General features: G+C 35.0%; 1 protein-coding gene across 2 annotated transcripts in view; it reads left to right on the top strand.

The window, feature by feature from the left end:
• LOC111465367 (probable inactive serine/threonine-protein kinase scy1) overlaps positions 1-14,097 on the top strand; it is a 19,730-nt gene extending 5,633 nt beyond the window's left edge. The window contains exons 5-22 of one of the 2 annotated variants that reach the window (XM_023109706.1): positions 875-947; positions 1,105-1,227; positions 1,992-2,100; positions 2,841-2,920; positions 3,947-4,028; positions 5,379-5,518; positions 5,591-5,701; positions 5,830-5,946; positions 6,604-6,693; positions 9,008-9,061; positions 9,584-9,658; positions 10,231-10,306; positions 10,457-10,556; positions 11,305-11,371; positions 11,841-11,911; positions 12,740-12,849; positions 13,420-13,680; positions 13,755-14,097. In XM_023109706.1, coding sequence (XP_022965474.1) covers positions 875-947; positions 1,105-1,227; positions 1,992-2,100; positions 2,841-2,920; positions 3,947-4,028; positions 5,379-5,518; positions 5,591-5,701; positions 5,830-5,946; positions 6,604-6,693; positions 9,008-9,061; positions 9,584-9,658; positions 10,231-10,306; positions 10,457-10,556; positions 11,305-11,371; positions 11,841-11,911; positions 12,740-12,849; positions 13,420-13,680; positions 13,755-14,032 — 2,017 coding nt within the window. In that variant the 3' untranslated portion in view covers positions 14,033-14,097. Of the gene's footprint in view, positions 1-874; positions 948-1,104; positions 1,228-1,991; positions 2,101-2,840; positions 2,921-3,946; positions 4,029-5,378; positions 5,519-5,590; positions 5,702-5,829; positions 5,947-6,603; positions 6,694-9,007; positions 9,062-9,583; positions 9,659-10,230; positions 10,307-10,456; positions 10,557-11,304; positions 11,372-11,840; positions 11,912-12,739; positions 12,850-13,419; positions 13,681-13,745 lie in introns of both variants that reach the window. The other variant, XM_023109705.1, reaches the window with a different exon arrangement.
• The last annotated feature ends 1,904 nt before the right edge of the window (positions 14,098-16,001 follow it).

The following is a 16,001-nucleotide window of genomic DNA, read 5'->3' as shown; positions in this document are numbered from 1 at the left end:
TTTTTTTTTTTTTTTTTTTTTTTTTTTTTTTTTTTTTTTTTTTTTTTTTTTTTTTTTTTTTTTTTTTTTTTTTTTTTTTTTTTTGTGTGTGTATACTTAATACAACAATGAAATTGTTTCGTATAAAAAAATGTTGAGTTTGAAACCTTATAGACTCAAATTTAATCAAAGTCAGACCTTAAGGACCAAAAGTGTATATTTGTTCTTTAATAAATTTGTCTCTCAAAATCCGTTCAGATGCCCAAATTTAATCAAAGTCAGACCTGAAGGACCAAAAGTGTATATTTGTTCTTTAATAAATTTGTCTCTCAAAATCCGTTCAAATGCTTTTAGGAACATGTCATGTCTGTTCTTTGTTCATATCCATACTTCTTAGGAGATAGTCTATCTTTTTCAGTTTTGTGTTTGATGTTGCTGCAAAATAGTCTTAAGTATATTAATGATGGGTTTGAAGCCGTCTATTAGTTTTCTTCTTCCATGGGATCTCATCACAGCAGTTTTATCGAGAAATGGTTTGATTAGTACTTTCGACTATGGTATTTTTCAAGTTCCACATTGAAGATTATCCATATTTTGGCTTCATTGCAGTTCGTATAAGGTCTGGTAGGTATGGAATTCTCCAGCTGTTCTTTGGTTGGTTGTATTGTTAGTTCCAAGTTTTGGGTTGTATGTATATTTTTCTTAGCTTTTTGGTTGTTTTTATTTTTTTTTTGGTTATCTTGTATTTTCTCGATTCTGGATTGAGTTTTTTTTGATGACTCAGTGTATTTTTTTTATTCAATCAATTAAAATTTGTTTTTTTTCTAAAGAAAACAAAAACAAAAACATTCCTGACAAACTCATTCTTCCTCTGGAATACATCCGTTACTGGCAGGGATGAGTATTATGCTTGGGGTCTGCATCAGATAGCTAAAGCTGTGAGCTTCTTAAACAATGACTGTAAACTTGTAAGTAGTTTGATATTTTGCATCTGGATCTTAATTATGCTAATATTCTATGTGGTCAAACCATCTCTTCATTCTCACCTTTGAATTGGCCCTGCCCCAGCCTGCCTCCCCTGCTCCCTTTCAAGTTTCAACTTTTTAACTAGCTAATCTCCAACAGGTTCATGGTAATGTTTGCTTGGCCAGCGTAGTTGTAACTTCAACCTTGGATTGGAAGCTCCATGCTTTTGACGTGCTTTCTGAGTTTGACGGGAACAATGAATCTTCCAGTGGGCAAATGCTGGTAATAGTATCTCTTGAAGTCTGGAGTTTTGTGCGTGGATGTTTCCTTATCTTTTCTATTGTGTTCCCCATGTTATGTTTATGAGCTGGAATTAAGAAGCAAAAGGTGACAATTAATACTGAAAGCCTCCTTAGTTGTGAGATGTTTTAAATAACTTAACATTGACTTATAGTAGATGATATTTTATAACATAAATGGTGGACTGTCAGATTGAATGCTACTGAGAGGTCTCAGTCTCAAAAGTGAAAGTCTGTTTAATTGACATTGTACTCTAGTCAATCAGTAATGGATGCTTTCTCCATGAAAATAGATGTGGCAAGAATCAATGGTCATTATTTACATTTTGTGTCTTTGTTCTGCTTTTGGCTTTTGATTACGTAGGAATGTACAAATGGTTTATTTTAGATTTTTTCTTTAATTGGTAGCCAAAAGCTATTGTTTATACAGAAGGTACAACAATTATAATAATATTTTAAGAGGGTAAGATGTTCCCCTTACTGTTGATGTAAAAGCAGATTACAGAAAAAATTCCGCCTAGGATATTTGGAAGTGAAACAAAGACAAAATATCAAAGGGCTCTCTTTCTAGACCAACTAGAGTGAGATATTTAACTCTAGACGTACCAGTCCTAACAATTTAAGCTAGGAAATCTTTCATTGTGGCACTTGCAACAGATAAAGATAGTCATCCTTTGCTTTCTTTTAGGTCCTCTTATTGCACTCAATCTTGGATTTCTGTGTTGGTAACTTGGGTATTTTCTTCAGCAATATGCCTGGCTCATTGGATCCCAATATAAACCGATGGAACTGGTGAAGTCTGACTTGTCTGTTATTAGAAAATCCCCTCCATGTGCCATTGATTCTTGGGGATTGGGTAAGTATTGATTATTCCTACTGTTTGGGTTGCTTATTTATTGGTTTTTTTCAATGAAGGAATTATAGTATCCTGTTGTGCTTTAGTAACCTTGTAGGAATTCTTACTTTGTTAGTTATTGACAATATATACAATTTAAAAGGAAGAGTCCTTGATGATTGAAAATTTAACATTTACAAACAAATTAGCAAACTTTGATTAGGAGTATGAACAAAAATCTCCTGCTTGCAGCCCACCCTCAACCCAAGGGATGCATGTTCGATTCTCATTATTGACATCTTGAGTATGAGCTCAATCCTCTGCTACAGAACGTGAACAAATAAAATATATTTGTGAATATGTTTTTTTATTTCCTTCAAAATACTGAATTTTTGTACTGGCAATGGCATTATACTTACAAGACTGGTTGCTATGCTAATCACGTTCTTGTTTCAATATTTTGCAATCTGACGGTTTCCAAGGATGGATGCCTATTCTAATATAGTGGTTGCTTCTCAATCAGTTTGCACTCCTGGTGTTGTGACCAATAGAAGTTATAAATTTAAATCCTTTGGCATCAGGAAAAATCTATATGAACTTGTGCAAAGGGGAAATGGAATTGGAAATAATATTGTCTAATGTAGTGGTTCTGATAAATGTAGAAGATATTTTGACACTATTATCATACATACATATCTTCTCACATTGTTATCATACGTTTACTTTCACTTGAAGTAATGTTACTTCATTTTTGTTGATAGGTTGTCTCATCTATGAACTTTTTTCTGGTTTAAAGTTGGGCAAAACAGAGGAGCTGCGAAATACTGCTTCCATCCCCAAGGTTTCTATTCTTATTTGAAAAATGCTCATGGAATGTTGCTTTTTCTCTTATTCTTTTTCTCAAAGATTTTCATTCCTCACAATCAACTGTATGCTATACTTTAGCTTTAAACAGTTTGTTCTCATGTTTTCTCTATTTCGATTCTGTCTGTGCACCAAAATACTTTGGCAAGGTGAAAAACAATGTTGTTTAGGAGGAAACGCTGATGAAGAAGTCTCTTTCCTTAATATATATGTGTAATGGAATGAAAAAGCTTGGAAAGGGCCCATTGTGAGGCTTTTAGTTCTGCCAAGTCAAACCAATCAATCCATAATTTCAGATGATTCTTGAAAATCCAAAAATGATGTTCCAACTTAATTTCAGAAATTTAGGCCTTCACTGCATTAGACCACATATTTATTAAATAAGCCGTGACATTCTAATCCCATGGTTTTTCATAGGAATAGAAAAACGTTTATGAATTTCATTGGATAGTATGGAATCTGTTTCTCCGTTCCAAATCACAAGCTTGAATTTGTAAATAAGTCATAAACTTCTCCCCTGCTTTCATAGTGCTACCAAATGAGATTTTCTCAACTCTTGGTAAATATGTGTGGCTCATTTATTAGAGGGGAAAATTGCAAGGTTTAGGTCAAGATTGTAGTCTAAAATGTTGAATTGCAAAGTGCATTGACTAACTGGTCTAAAACATCACAAGGATTGCAAATTTCCGTCAAAATCCCTGAAGTTTTGGTTTTCATGATCAAACATAACAACCTATGATTCTAGAATGTTCACGTTACTTCCTCGGGAACATTAACCGGGTTCTTTCAAAAGCAAGTCAGTTTTTGCTTATATGTGTCTTTGTATTTTCTGCTCTATTTGGTATACAAATTCATGTTGCTTTTTTACTTGCAATCTCATTTGATTGCTTTTGAATATTGAGGGATTTGTGGCATACAGATTCATGTTACTTTTTAATTTGCTCTTACTTTATTGCTTCTGAATCTTGAGTGATTTGATTTCATTCGTGGATGTGTTTGCCAGTCTTTACTTCCAGATTATCAACGACTATTGAGCTCTATGCCTTCTCGCAGGCTGAATACATCCAAGCTTATAGAAAACAGTGGTGAGCTTTCTTATACATCCAAGCTTATATTTTGATTACCAGAATGCACTTTGCATCATTATGGCCTGATTAAAATCGCTTTGTAAATACTTGGATATTAAAGGGCTATGGGAATGTGAGCTGTAGAAAGGTTAGAAATATCATTTTCTATTTTTAAAAATGAAAAATGCTTTAAATTTATTCAATAATTTTCTTTAGGGTGCTTGTGACGCATCAAAAAAGGAGGGGCGGGGTTGAAAAAATCCATGTTAGCATTGGACATTAGCATCCTAAATCATAATTGGTATTAAAAAAACTCAAGTACTCAGGTGTTTTTAAATTTATTTTGAAGCAATTTATTAAGCAAAATGTTGTTAAATTTAATTTAATTTTATACAATTAATTAATTTCTAAAAAAGACTAGTTTTTTATAATAAATAAATAAAAATAAAATTTTCATTTTATATTTCTCATTCCAACATCTAATACAATTATTATCTTCTTTCCAAATATCTTATTCTCAAACTTCATATTTACTTTTCCATCTGTTAAATACTCTTTATGCTTTCCGAACACTTTTATCTGCGGTTTTTTTAGTAGCTATTTTTAGATGTCAATAGACTGTACCACTTAGTGTATAAACTGAAATTATGATTTGTTTAAAGAAGAAAAAAGAAAAGAAAAAGAGAGAACTATTGAAAGAGAAGTACAAATAGATCCCTAATAGTTATCTAAAATGATATGTCATGGTTTTTTCTGGATGAGACAGAGATGTAACATCCAAAAAAGGGTTCAAAATTCGGGCCAACAACTGAGTAAGTACTCAAGGATATGGGCCCCTTGAATACAGGGAAAGGTTAAACACCAACCTTCCAATATAAGTGGATGGTAAAATTAGAATAAAGTCTTAAGAACTTGTGAAGAGCTCTCCAACTTTGGGGCTGATTGTGTCTCCTTTTATTAAAGAGAAACAAGAATTTCTCCATTATTAGAAACTTACGAGAAGAACACATAGTAATAACATCCTTTCCTTATAAAACTGCCAAAATGAATTATTAAAATGGCCATCCAGTTCCAACTACAAAGTTGTTCAGGTAATCAAAATAACAAAGAATTGATCAGTAGATCAACATGCATGCCTCTCCCACACTTTCCCTCGTACTTTTCAGTTTTTTTTTTTTTTTTTGTCTTTAAGTTTTTTTATTATATATCATGTATATTTTATTGCACTCGTGTCTCATCATTTAAAAGTTATTTTCTTTTCAGTCATTTTCTTTTTACATTTCTTATTAGTCTATCTTCTATTTTTTTCTTTCATTTTAACTTTCTGCTCTTGCGTTTATTGATTAATTTGCTATCTATGAATGATAGAATATTTTCAAAATAAGTTGGTCGACACTATACACTTCATGGAAATTCTTAGCCTAAAGGATAGCGTTGAGAAGGATACCTTCTTCCGCAAGCTCCCAATTCTAGCTGAACAACTTCCTCGTCAAATAGTACTGAAAAAGGTGACTTCCAAACTACAGTATTTGTTTTCTTGATGTGCATCGTAAGTATCTCATTCTTTTGTAATTTTACAGTTGCTTCCGTTATTAGCTTCTGCCCTTGAATTTGGTTCAGCTACTGCCCCTGCCTTGACAGCACTGTTAAAAATGGGTTCTTGGCTTTCAACTGAAGAATTCAATGCTAAGGTTAAACCAATGTTGAATTATTATTTCGTTCAAGTTTTTGTTTGTTGATCTTTTACTTTTTTCTGTCATGGGTTTGATTCTGGTCTCTTACTTTTTGTTGACTCGGGTTTGGCCGCTATGATGTTCAGGTTCTACCTACGATTGTGAAATTATTTGCTTCCAATGACCGAGCTATCAGAACTGGACTCTTACAACATATTGATCAATTTGGAGAATCATTGTCTTCCCAAATGGTTGATGAACAGGTATGACATCAGTGATAATTATTGTATCTACAGATAAGGAAACTAGTTTATGTTGTTGAGGAGAAAATGACGTTGGATGAGTATTAGATGACTTTTCCACTACCAATTGAAAATATATTAATTTACATTTGAGCTTGATTTCAAAAACAAAACTAAGATTCTGTATAGGGATACAATCCTTTCTCTCTTTCTCTTTTTCTGAAAATTTGCTAGGCATGAGCAGAAGGCAGAAGAGTTTTTTACTATAAGGTGAATAGTTTTCCTATACATTTTGGATGCGATTGTTGTTGAAATTTCCTATCGACCTATTGTTAGTTGTTACGAAGAGTTTCGTAAGAACTTTTTACTTTTTATTTTGATCAATTAGAGATCAGTCCTTTTCAAGTCCTTCGGACATGGAGGAAATTAAATCTGCTTCTTTTATATCTTTCGTATTTTCACGTTACTTTGTATCTCTATGCGTACATGTATAGAATAACACACGATGGTGGGCACCTGCTCTCACACTATGAATGCTTCTTCAATGGGGGTTGATTAGATGCTTATGTGATGTAGGGAGGGAAATATTGCATTTTATATTTCTGAGTTTGGCTGGTTATGTTAATGGCATGGCATATTTCATCTGAAAATTTTACAATCTCACCTTGTTTTACTTAGGTCTATCCTCATGTTGCCAATGGGTTCAACGACACATCTGCTTTTCTTCGTGAATTAACTCTGAAATCCATGCTTGTTTTGGCTCCCAAGGTATGCATGCCATTTTTTACTCTTCTTAATGTTTCCCAATAATATTTTAAAATGGTAATAATTTCTTTTTTCTTTCGGTAAGGAACTTGAGACTTTAGAAATGAGCAATCAAACAAAAGAAACAACCTATGGCCACATGGACCTGATGTCTTTATACTAGGGACAAGGCTTCTCGTTCTTTTTAGGAATCACTTGTATGAAGAAACAATGAAAGAATACAAGAACAAACAAGAAAACGAGTGAAACTAACATTAAAAGAGGCTTCAAGCAAAGTAAGAACTAAAAGGTAATTACTAAAATCTTTGTACGCTGAGGCCTAAAGAGAGGTTTTAAACCTTAGAAGGGACCAAACTTCCACCTTCTCAGTTTCTAGTATAGCCCATAAAAGTTGCTGCCAAAACAACCATGCCTTTTCTCTTCGTAAGTCTCTCTCACCCCACACCAATTCCCCGACCTCATGTTACCTAACCATGTGACTCAGTGGAGCTCGACCATCTTCAGGTAGCATAGACCAATGACACCCCACTTCTTGTTTGTTCTTCTCAATCAATTGTAAGGCTTTTTCCATCTATGGAAATCAAGGACTTCACATCATTGAATCATTGAGAGACTGTTCCTTCACCCTTACCCTAAAATTGGACTCTCACTCTTGGCTGATCTCTTGTTTCATATCTCTCATCGACTTCCCCTGAACCTAAAGTACTCCACAGAGAGTCAAATTGATAATTTGCCTTCGGTTGAAAAAGTACCCAATCGTAAAGGGCATTGTGTTGAGATCGCCAAACTCAGTGTGAATGGAGACTTAAATAAGATTATCCCACCACTTGATGAAGTCAAATCTGGTTGGAAGATTTTTTTGAACTTTTTTTTTAAAACCCTCCACCACCACCATCCCCCATTAATGCCAAAGGTTTGTACAAGGTGGCGTTAAAGGCTAATCATTGTTTGAAGATTCCTCAGACCTCTACCCCAACATAAATTTTGGTGACCGAACTCCCATCAAAGAATACTCCTTTGTCTGATTTTTGCTAAATTTTATATGGAAAGGGCAATCATTCTTTATCAGCAGCACCTACATGATGACTCGTATGAGATTGTTAGAGCTTTGCAACACGTGGCCACTGATCTTGGCATCCTTAGCCCACTCCAACCAAATAAATTTCTCCTAGATGTTAAAACAAGTAACAAGGACGTATTTTGTGCAATATTAAGGGCCAGTACAAGGTGGGTTCATATTAGGTGAAATTTGAAACTTGGAGCACAGAGGCCTTCCATAGAGACCAGGTTCCATCATATGGAGGATGGATAGGGTGCAAAACCTCCCATTTGACAAATTATTCTTGGAGATCTTCAAGCAAATGGGTGATTTATGTGGTGGTTTTGTGGAACATCTTATAAGACACTATCGAGAATGGACATGATGGATTTTTGTTTGAAGATTTAAAAAAAAAAAAAACTCCATGGCTTTGGCTTGTCGTTTTTCATTTTCTGTTGTCCTCATTTGCCCATGTGGTGGTGCATATCGACCTGTTTTTCAACTGAGACCTTCACGTCAGGATTTGATGCTGGAATTCATGGGCAAATTCCCTACTGACACGTCTTCTCCCCTTACGGTTTAGATCAGATGAGAGGATCTTTATTTAATCAAGTTGTGAACCATTTACTAATAGAAACTAGTATCTATATTACCTACCTAGCTTACGGAAACCAACTATTTTACCTTCTAATGGCTTGCTTTTAACTAACTAATGTTACGGCCTACTAACCATTGTTCCTTTAGTGGCTAGATTTCAACCTTCTAATTGCAAAATAACTAACATGTCCACCCACAACATTTCATCCATCTAAAATGTAATTACACCCATACAAAGTGGTCTGAGTTTACCATAGCATGCACTTGGAATGCCCATGAGGTGTTGTAAGGTTTGTTGAAGGTTATGAGTTAACGGAGGTCAGTTGCTCCGCCCAATGCCAAAACAGTGAAAACGTACTGCTTTCTTCAAAAACATAAAACTTAATAATTAGATACCAAATGGCTCCTAAGTTTTCTTAAAGAAAGATGCCTGTGTTCTAATCTGAATTCTAGTTGAATTACTAAAAGTAGGGAAGAATATATGCTACCGAATCCAGAAAATTTGAGGCCAGGGTATTTCTTGAGGACACTTCATGTTTTTCTATCATCTTGAATCGTTGGATGTGCGTTAATATTTTAGCTTATCTTTCTTTTTTAATGTCTTCATGATGGTTTCAATCAATAATTGTCTTATTTCTTTTTATTTATGGAGTTTTGAGATTATCTGAATTGGTATGGCAGCTTTCTCAACGGACTATTTCCGGGTCATTATTGAAGTACCTTTCAAAGTTACAGGTACTGCTTTAGCCATTTGTTGCTAGAATTGTTTTTTTTATCTTCCTCTATTCTGGTTGGTGTATGTGCAACTATCTATTTTTCTTGACGATCAGTCCCAAAGAACCCTTCAAATTAAAATGGAAAATATAAATAAATCTCTTGGCCAAGACACCACTAACTAACTGAATATCTTATACAGCTTTTCTATCTTTATCCTTGTCCTCACAGGATGGAATACTATTCTGTTTGTAACATAAAAAATAGGTCCTACCTTTACAAGCTTGGACACACAAAACATGCTTCTTTTATTTCCTGGATAACTAAATCCACTAAATAGACTTAGATTCCTCTCATCACACATAAACCGAGTTGGAGGTTTCACTTTTGTTATTCTTTTGTATTATAAACTGAGAACGTTTCTGAGTAAATATAGGTTTTGGGGTCTTCCTTTCCTTTTGTTTTATAAATTTCATACATCAATGAAATTGTTTCTTACAAAAATAAAAAGTTATTTATTGACAACATTTCTGAGCCCTACAGGTTGATGAAGAAGCAGCAATCCGAACAAATACGACCATATTGCTTGGGAACATTGCAAGTTACTTGAATGAAGGGGTGGGTATCTCTGTAAAGCTGCTTGCTGATTCACTCAAAACCATCAGTCAACAATCTTGATGTACTTAATTTTTAGTGATATTTTTCTTTCTTACAGCTATGTTTGGTAATAGTACTAGTGTTTCTTGGTATTTAAAATGCATGCTCTCTTTGTCCTTTATTTCAGATCACTTTTCCTCTTGTTCTTTGTTATTTGATGATCATCTTGATATGATTTTGATTTTTCTATATTTCAACAAAGCTCATGGTGTATCTTTTTTTTTTTTTTAACATTTAAACGTATATTAGTCTTTTACAGGAATAGCAACTTTGCTTTGAGTATCTAGGAAGACTTAAGAGATTCATTTCATTTGCTTTTTTTAATCATAAGAAACTGGGATTCATGGTCATAAAGTTTGGGATATTCTGGTTTGAATAGGAATCCATTTTCTGAAAGATTCTGGCTTTCGTGCTGATCCACTCTTCATAGTTGTATCATCATTTTACAGATGTTGTAATCCAGTGGTGAACGATTTTTTTTTTTTTCTTTTTCTATTGAAATAAAATCTGATTGATTTAAAATCTAAATGCAGACAAGGAAGAGAGTTTTAATTAATGCTTTCACTGTCCGTGCACTGCGTGATACATTTTCTCCAGCCCGTGGTGCAGGTATAAAATTTTTAGCCCCATTGCTTCTCTTTTCTGTTTGCCATATTAGGACCATCCAAGTGTCTCGGTTAAAGGACTTTCATACCTATTTTACTTTAATTTCTCAGAGATTTACTGTTAACTGCCCAATAAATGACGTTATCATGACAGGCATCATGGCATTATGTGCTACAAGTGGATATTATGACAGTGCAGAGATTGCAACCAGGATTCTTCCTAATGTTATTGTGCTTACTGTAGATCCTGACAGGTGTGTTATGATGTTCAACATTTTCAATACATCTTCTTATCCTCCCACCCCCATCAAATAAATAAATAATAATAATGCACATCTCGCCATGCCCTTGAAATATCCTGCTTTTTCTACATGCCTTGTGTTGATTTTATCAACACTCTTGAATAATTCAGTGTTTTGCATTAAGAAGCCACAAACTTGGTTAGCTCATATACCTATTGCTTGATGTGAATCAGAAGCTTGCATCGCGATATTTACAAACAATGATCTGTTACGTAAATTATTTTCTTTTTCTTTCATTTTTTTATATAGAAAGTTGAGCTTTCATTTCGAGCAATGAAAGAATATAAAGAACTAAAGGTCCAAACACAACTATAAAAAAAGGAGTTAAAAAAAAGTTCCTCAACTACTTGAAATAACTTCTTTCATTCCTAGTACAGTGAAGATTTTTTATTTCTTTGGAAAATATTTTCCCCATTCTGACTTGTTCTCCATTATATAGCACGCCATAGCAGACACCTTATGTAGTGGAGAACATGAGAAACAGATGGCCCTTCTAATAAATTTTATTATTGGACTAATACATGTGGACCATTTCTCTACTTGCTTCTCAAAATTGGGTTTTTTGTTCATTTCCTCTTTTTCCTTTGTATCTGGAATAAATCGTCTCATTTTGTTACTGACTTTTAATTATACAATCTATCATTTTACATCATTTCTATATTCATTAACATCTTTCATTTCGTACTTCTCTGGTTGATAGTGATGTTCGATTGAAATCCTTTCAAGCAGTTGATCAGTTCTTACAGATATTAAAGCAAAACAATGAGGTGTGTTAAATACACATTTAGCTCAAGACCTCAAATCTTTGCTTTGTTAGTCTTTTATAGTTTCTTGTTACTTAAGATTTTACATTCCTGGGCATAGATAGTCTGATACCAGTTGCTTTCATATATTTGCTCAATTACGTTTGGAAAACCAGTTGAGCTGCTGCTAGTGAGAGACAGCTAGTGTTTTTTGTTTTCTTATACTCCAAAATATACTCTCTCTCTCTCTCTCTCTCACACACACACACAGACACACACACTCACAAATTCCTGTACATATGCTGTCTTTGTAATTATTAGATGCAAGAATTAAAGTTTTCTATTTAAGCAGTATTTAAGCAGAATCCAGTGACACATAGCTTGCCTATTCCTGGAAAGAAAAAAAAAATAGGACTCCGTGTTAGTCAAATATTGGTCAACTCTCTAATAATGGAATGTGTTTTGTTGACATGTTTCCTACGGTTTATTCTAGGAAATGTCGGGAGATACAGCTGCATTAGGTTTGAACATCCCGTCTCTACCAGGAAATGCTAGTTTGCTCGGGTGAGTTCGTTTGAATATTACAATTGAAAATAATTATAATCATTTGTCTCTGGATTTCTGATGTGGTGTGTAAAGCATACGGTCAAGTCACTTTTATGGTTTGTTTTTATGCTATTGTTGGATTTTCTGTTCAAAGTTTCTTGTATCTAATATGTCACTTAATGAAAACCTTTGGTTATGCATAGAAAACACTTTTTACTGATATTGACTGTCTTATTGTGATTAGGATAATACGCCACATGTGAGATCCCACATCGGTTGGGGAGGAGAACGAAATACCCTTTATAAGGGTATGGAAATCTCTCCCTAGCAGACACGTTTTAAAAACCTTGAGGGAAAGCCTGAAAGGGAAAGCCCAAAGAGGACAATATCTGCTAGCGGTGGGTCTGGGCCGTTATAAATGGTACCAGAGTCGGACACTGGGCTATGTACCAGCGAGGAGGCTAAACCTCAAAGGGGGGGAAGACACGAAGCGGTGTGCTAGCAAGGATGCTGGGCCCCCAAGGGGGTGGATTGTGAGATCCCACATCGATTGGGGAGGAGAATGAAAGACCCTTTATAAGGGTGTGGAAACCTCTCCCTAACAGATGTGTTTTAAAAATCTTGAGGGAAAGCTCAAAGAGAACAATATCTGCTAGCGGTGGACTTGGGTCCTTACACCACCAGTGGTAATTAGTAAACACTATTGAAGTAGATTGATGTTATCGTTGTCACAGGTTTTTGCAATTTCAAAATATTGGCCATAGATACACCGTTAAATGTGTCATCTCTGCTCAAAATCTGTTCCCACATATCTATTATCCACCCTGATCTCGTATATGTATGCAGATGGGCGATGAGCTCCTTAACTCTAAAAGGAAAACCCTCTGAGCATGGTTCTAGCGCTCCTGTAAGCTCTAATGCACCTTTGGCTGCTACAAGCTCTGATTCCACATTAGGTACATTATATATTTTGAAACTGTTCTTTGAATTTATGCATGCGTCTTTAATATTCCTCAGCCATGCTAGTGTTTTTTTCATGGTGGCTGGTGATGGATATGCCTCTCATATTTGTAATTTCTTTGAACTCTTATGAGAAAGGGCGTACATCTATTTTGAAGTCATTTAGAATGGTGTTTTTTTGTACTTTTTATAATGATAATATAGAATGGTGCTTTCACTCCCCCATAAAATCGGAGACTTATTGGTGTATTGTCGTAATATCCCACATTGGTCGAGAGGAGAACGAAACACCCTTTATAAGGGCTAGGAAACCTCTCCCTAGCAAACGTGTTTTAAAAACCTTGAGGCAAAGTCCGAAAGGGAAAGCCCAAAGAGGACAATATCTGCTAGCAATGGAAAACATAGCAAGGATGAGTACCGGTTCCACTATGTAACTCTGAAAAACGCGTTTTAAAGCCTTGAGGGAAAGCCTGAATGGAAAACCCCAAAGAGGACAATATATGCTAGCTGTGGGCTTGGACAATTGCAATGGTATTAAATTTTTTGTTGATTTTATTTGCTTCCAGTTGAAAACCCTCCAACTACCTCACCTATAAGGGTAAGCTCGAGTTTCGATTTAACTGAACAACACGCAACTGAATCCCCTACATCGACTGATGGTTGGGGCGAAGTTGAAAATGGAATTCATGATGAAGATGAAAATGAGAAGGATGGGTGGGACGAGTTGGAACCGCTCGAGGAGTCTAAACCGTCTCCAGCTCTTGCCAACATTCAGGCTGCTCAAAAACGACCTGTATCTCAAATTGTGTCACAAACGAAACGACCAAGTAATGCCATTTTCATTCTTGCTTTCTAGATCATGGCTTGACTTCATAATAATAACTTATTTCGGTTCATTCAGGTTCAAGTTCGGGTTCAAGAAGTACACCCAAGCCAACTAAAGAAGACGAAGATCTGTGGGGTTCCATAGCTGCCCCTGCTCCAAGAACTGGTTCGAAACCATTGAAAGTAAAAGCAAGCACAACTATTGACGACGACGATCCTTGGGCTGCCATCGCCTCTCCCGCACCTATGACACGAGCTAAGCCATTGTCAGCTGGTAGGGGAAGAGGAAACAAACCCGCTGCTCTAAAACTAGGCGCACAACGGATAAACCGAACATCGTCGACAGGTATATGATTACATATAGTACAAATCAAAAAAGAAAAAAAGAAAGATTTCAAGATTCAAATTGCCTGCAAATTTTCCATTGTTTATTAGACTAAAAATTGGTCAATCCCCCTCCATGAGCTGTTTCATCATACTGCAATAGCATTCTTTATAGTGCAGCTTTCTTTTTCCTTGTTCAAGGAATATGATTTTGACATTTTCAAGATGTAATAAATTTCATTATTCTTTTTATTAGATTGTAATAAATCTTTCATTTCATACAAATATATACTCAAAATAGATCAAATAAGCAATGAAATTAGATTTGTTTCAACTCTTGTATTTCTCATATTACAATATTTATTATGTTTGATTTATGTGTAAGCTCGAGGCATGAATACTTAACCGAAGGTCGAAACGATACCAATCTAGAAGTGTTATTAGTATGAGGACCAAAATAGTTGTCGGAGAGTCTTAATATTAACGGTTCTTCTGTTTGAAAAAAGAAATTAATATGAACAATTAGATCGAGTCTAAGAAATGCTTTCATTGTGAATTTGTGTGACAAGCGTGTAATTATTATTATTATTATCGTCCAGCTTAAGATATACTTAATGAGCTCTATGTATTAATGAGCGGGAATTGCTGGTGTATTTCTGCAAATTGGTATAATCCATGTAATTATAAATATAATAAAAATAAAAAAAATTCAATAATAACTATAAAAGAAGATATGCATCTTTAAAACCGAATCTTTTTTTTTTTTTCGTAATCCTCATAATGCAATTTCAAGTCCGATTTTTGGTTGCACGCCCCACACACAAGCACCACTCGACAAAGGACTCAATCTTGAGTGAAATAAATACGGTGGCTTCCATCTTTGTATATATTATATTATTATCATTTTTGCATTGGAAACCTAAAAGAAGATATGCATCTTTAAAACCGAATCTTATGAATTAAATGGGGATATGTTATGAGTTGTAAGAATTAAATGGGGATAAGTTATGAATCTACAACTCAAAGCATGGGGATAAATAAAATTTATAGCGAGGGTTCAAGCCCCTCGATCCTCAAGATCTCAAAACTTCATTTTTTCGATTCTTTTTTAAGCGTACTTGAGCGAGAATTTGATTTAGAGTGCAAGACTCACCCGTCGAGCAGAGATGAAAGTCGGCCTTAGTGATCGATAGTCAAAGTCATTCCATTCCAGAGACTGTCCTCGATCAAAAGATCGTATTTCTAAATTTTCATAAGGTCCCCCTCGAATTCCTTCCAAAACTTGTTGAATAATTTTTATGGATTCCGTCATCTCACCAAGTCTGACTAAATAACGAGCTAATGAATCTCCTTCTTTTTGCCACTGAACTTCCCAATCAAATTCATCATAACACTCATAATGATCAACTTTACGAAGATCCCATGGTATTGGTCCTGATAACCCCCAATTTATTACCTCTTCTCCAGAAATAATGCCTACTCCCTCAACTCGTTCTAAAAAAATAGGATTTTGTGTAATAAGTTTTTGATATTCAGCAACCGCTGTCAAAAAATAATCGCAGAAATCCAAACATTTATCTATCCATCCATGAGGTAGATCAGCCGCGACTCCCCCGATACGAAAATAATTATGCATCATTCTCATACCGGTGGCTGCTTCGAATAGATCATATACTAATTTTCTTTCTCTGAAAAATATAGAAGAAGGGAGTCTATGGCCTTAGTGATCCGACGGTGCCGAGTGGAAGGGTCGTCGCTTAACAGATAAAAGTTACTCTAGGGATAACAAACTGATCTTCCTCAAGAGCTCACATCGACGGGAAGGTTTGACACCTCGATGTCGGCTGTTCGCCACCTGGGGCTGTAGTATGTTCCAAGGTGTAATTATTGAGTTATTTCAAATGATGGAATACAAAACTAATTAAAAATTAAATTTATATAATTTATTTTCAAAAAGTTAAATTATGGCTGGATTTAGAGTGCTTTTANACTTTTAAAA

Source organism: Cucurbita maxima, unplaced genomic scaffold, assembly GCF_002738345.1.
Source record: "Cucurbita maxima cultivar Rimu unplaced genomic scaffold, Cmax_1.0 Cma_Scf00029, whole genome shotgun sequence".
NCBI lineage: Eukaryota > Viridiplantae > Streptophyta > Magnoliopsida > Cucurbitales > Cucurbitaceae > Cucurbita > Cucurbita maxima.
Note: the sequence above shows the minus strand (reverse complement) of the source record. Positions and strands in the feature narration are given on the sequence as shown.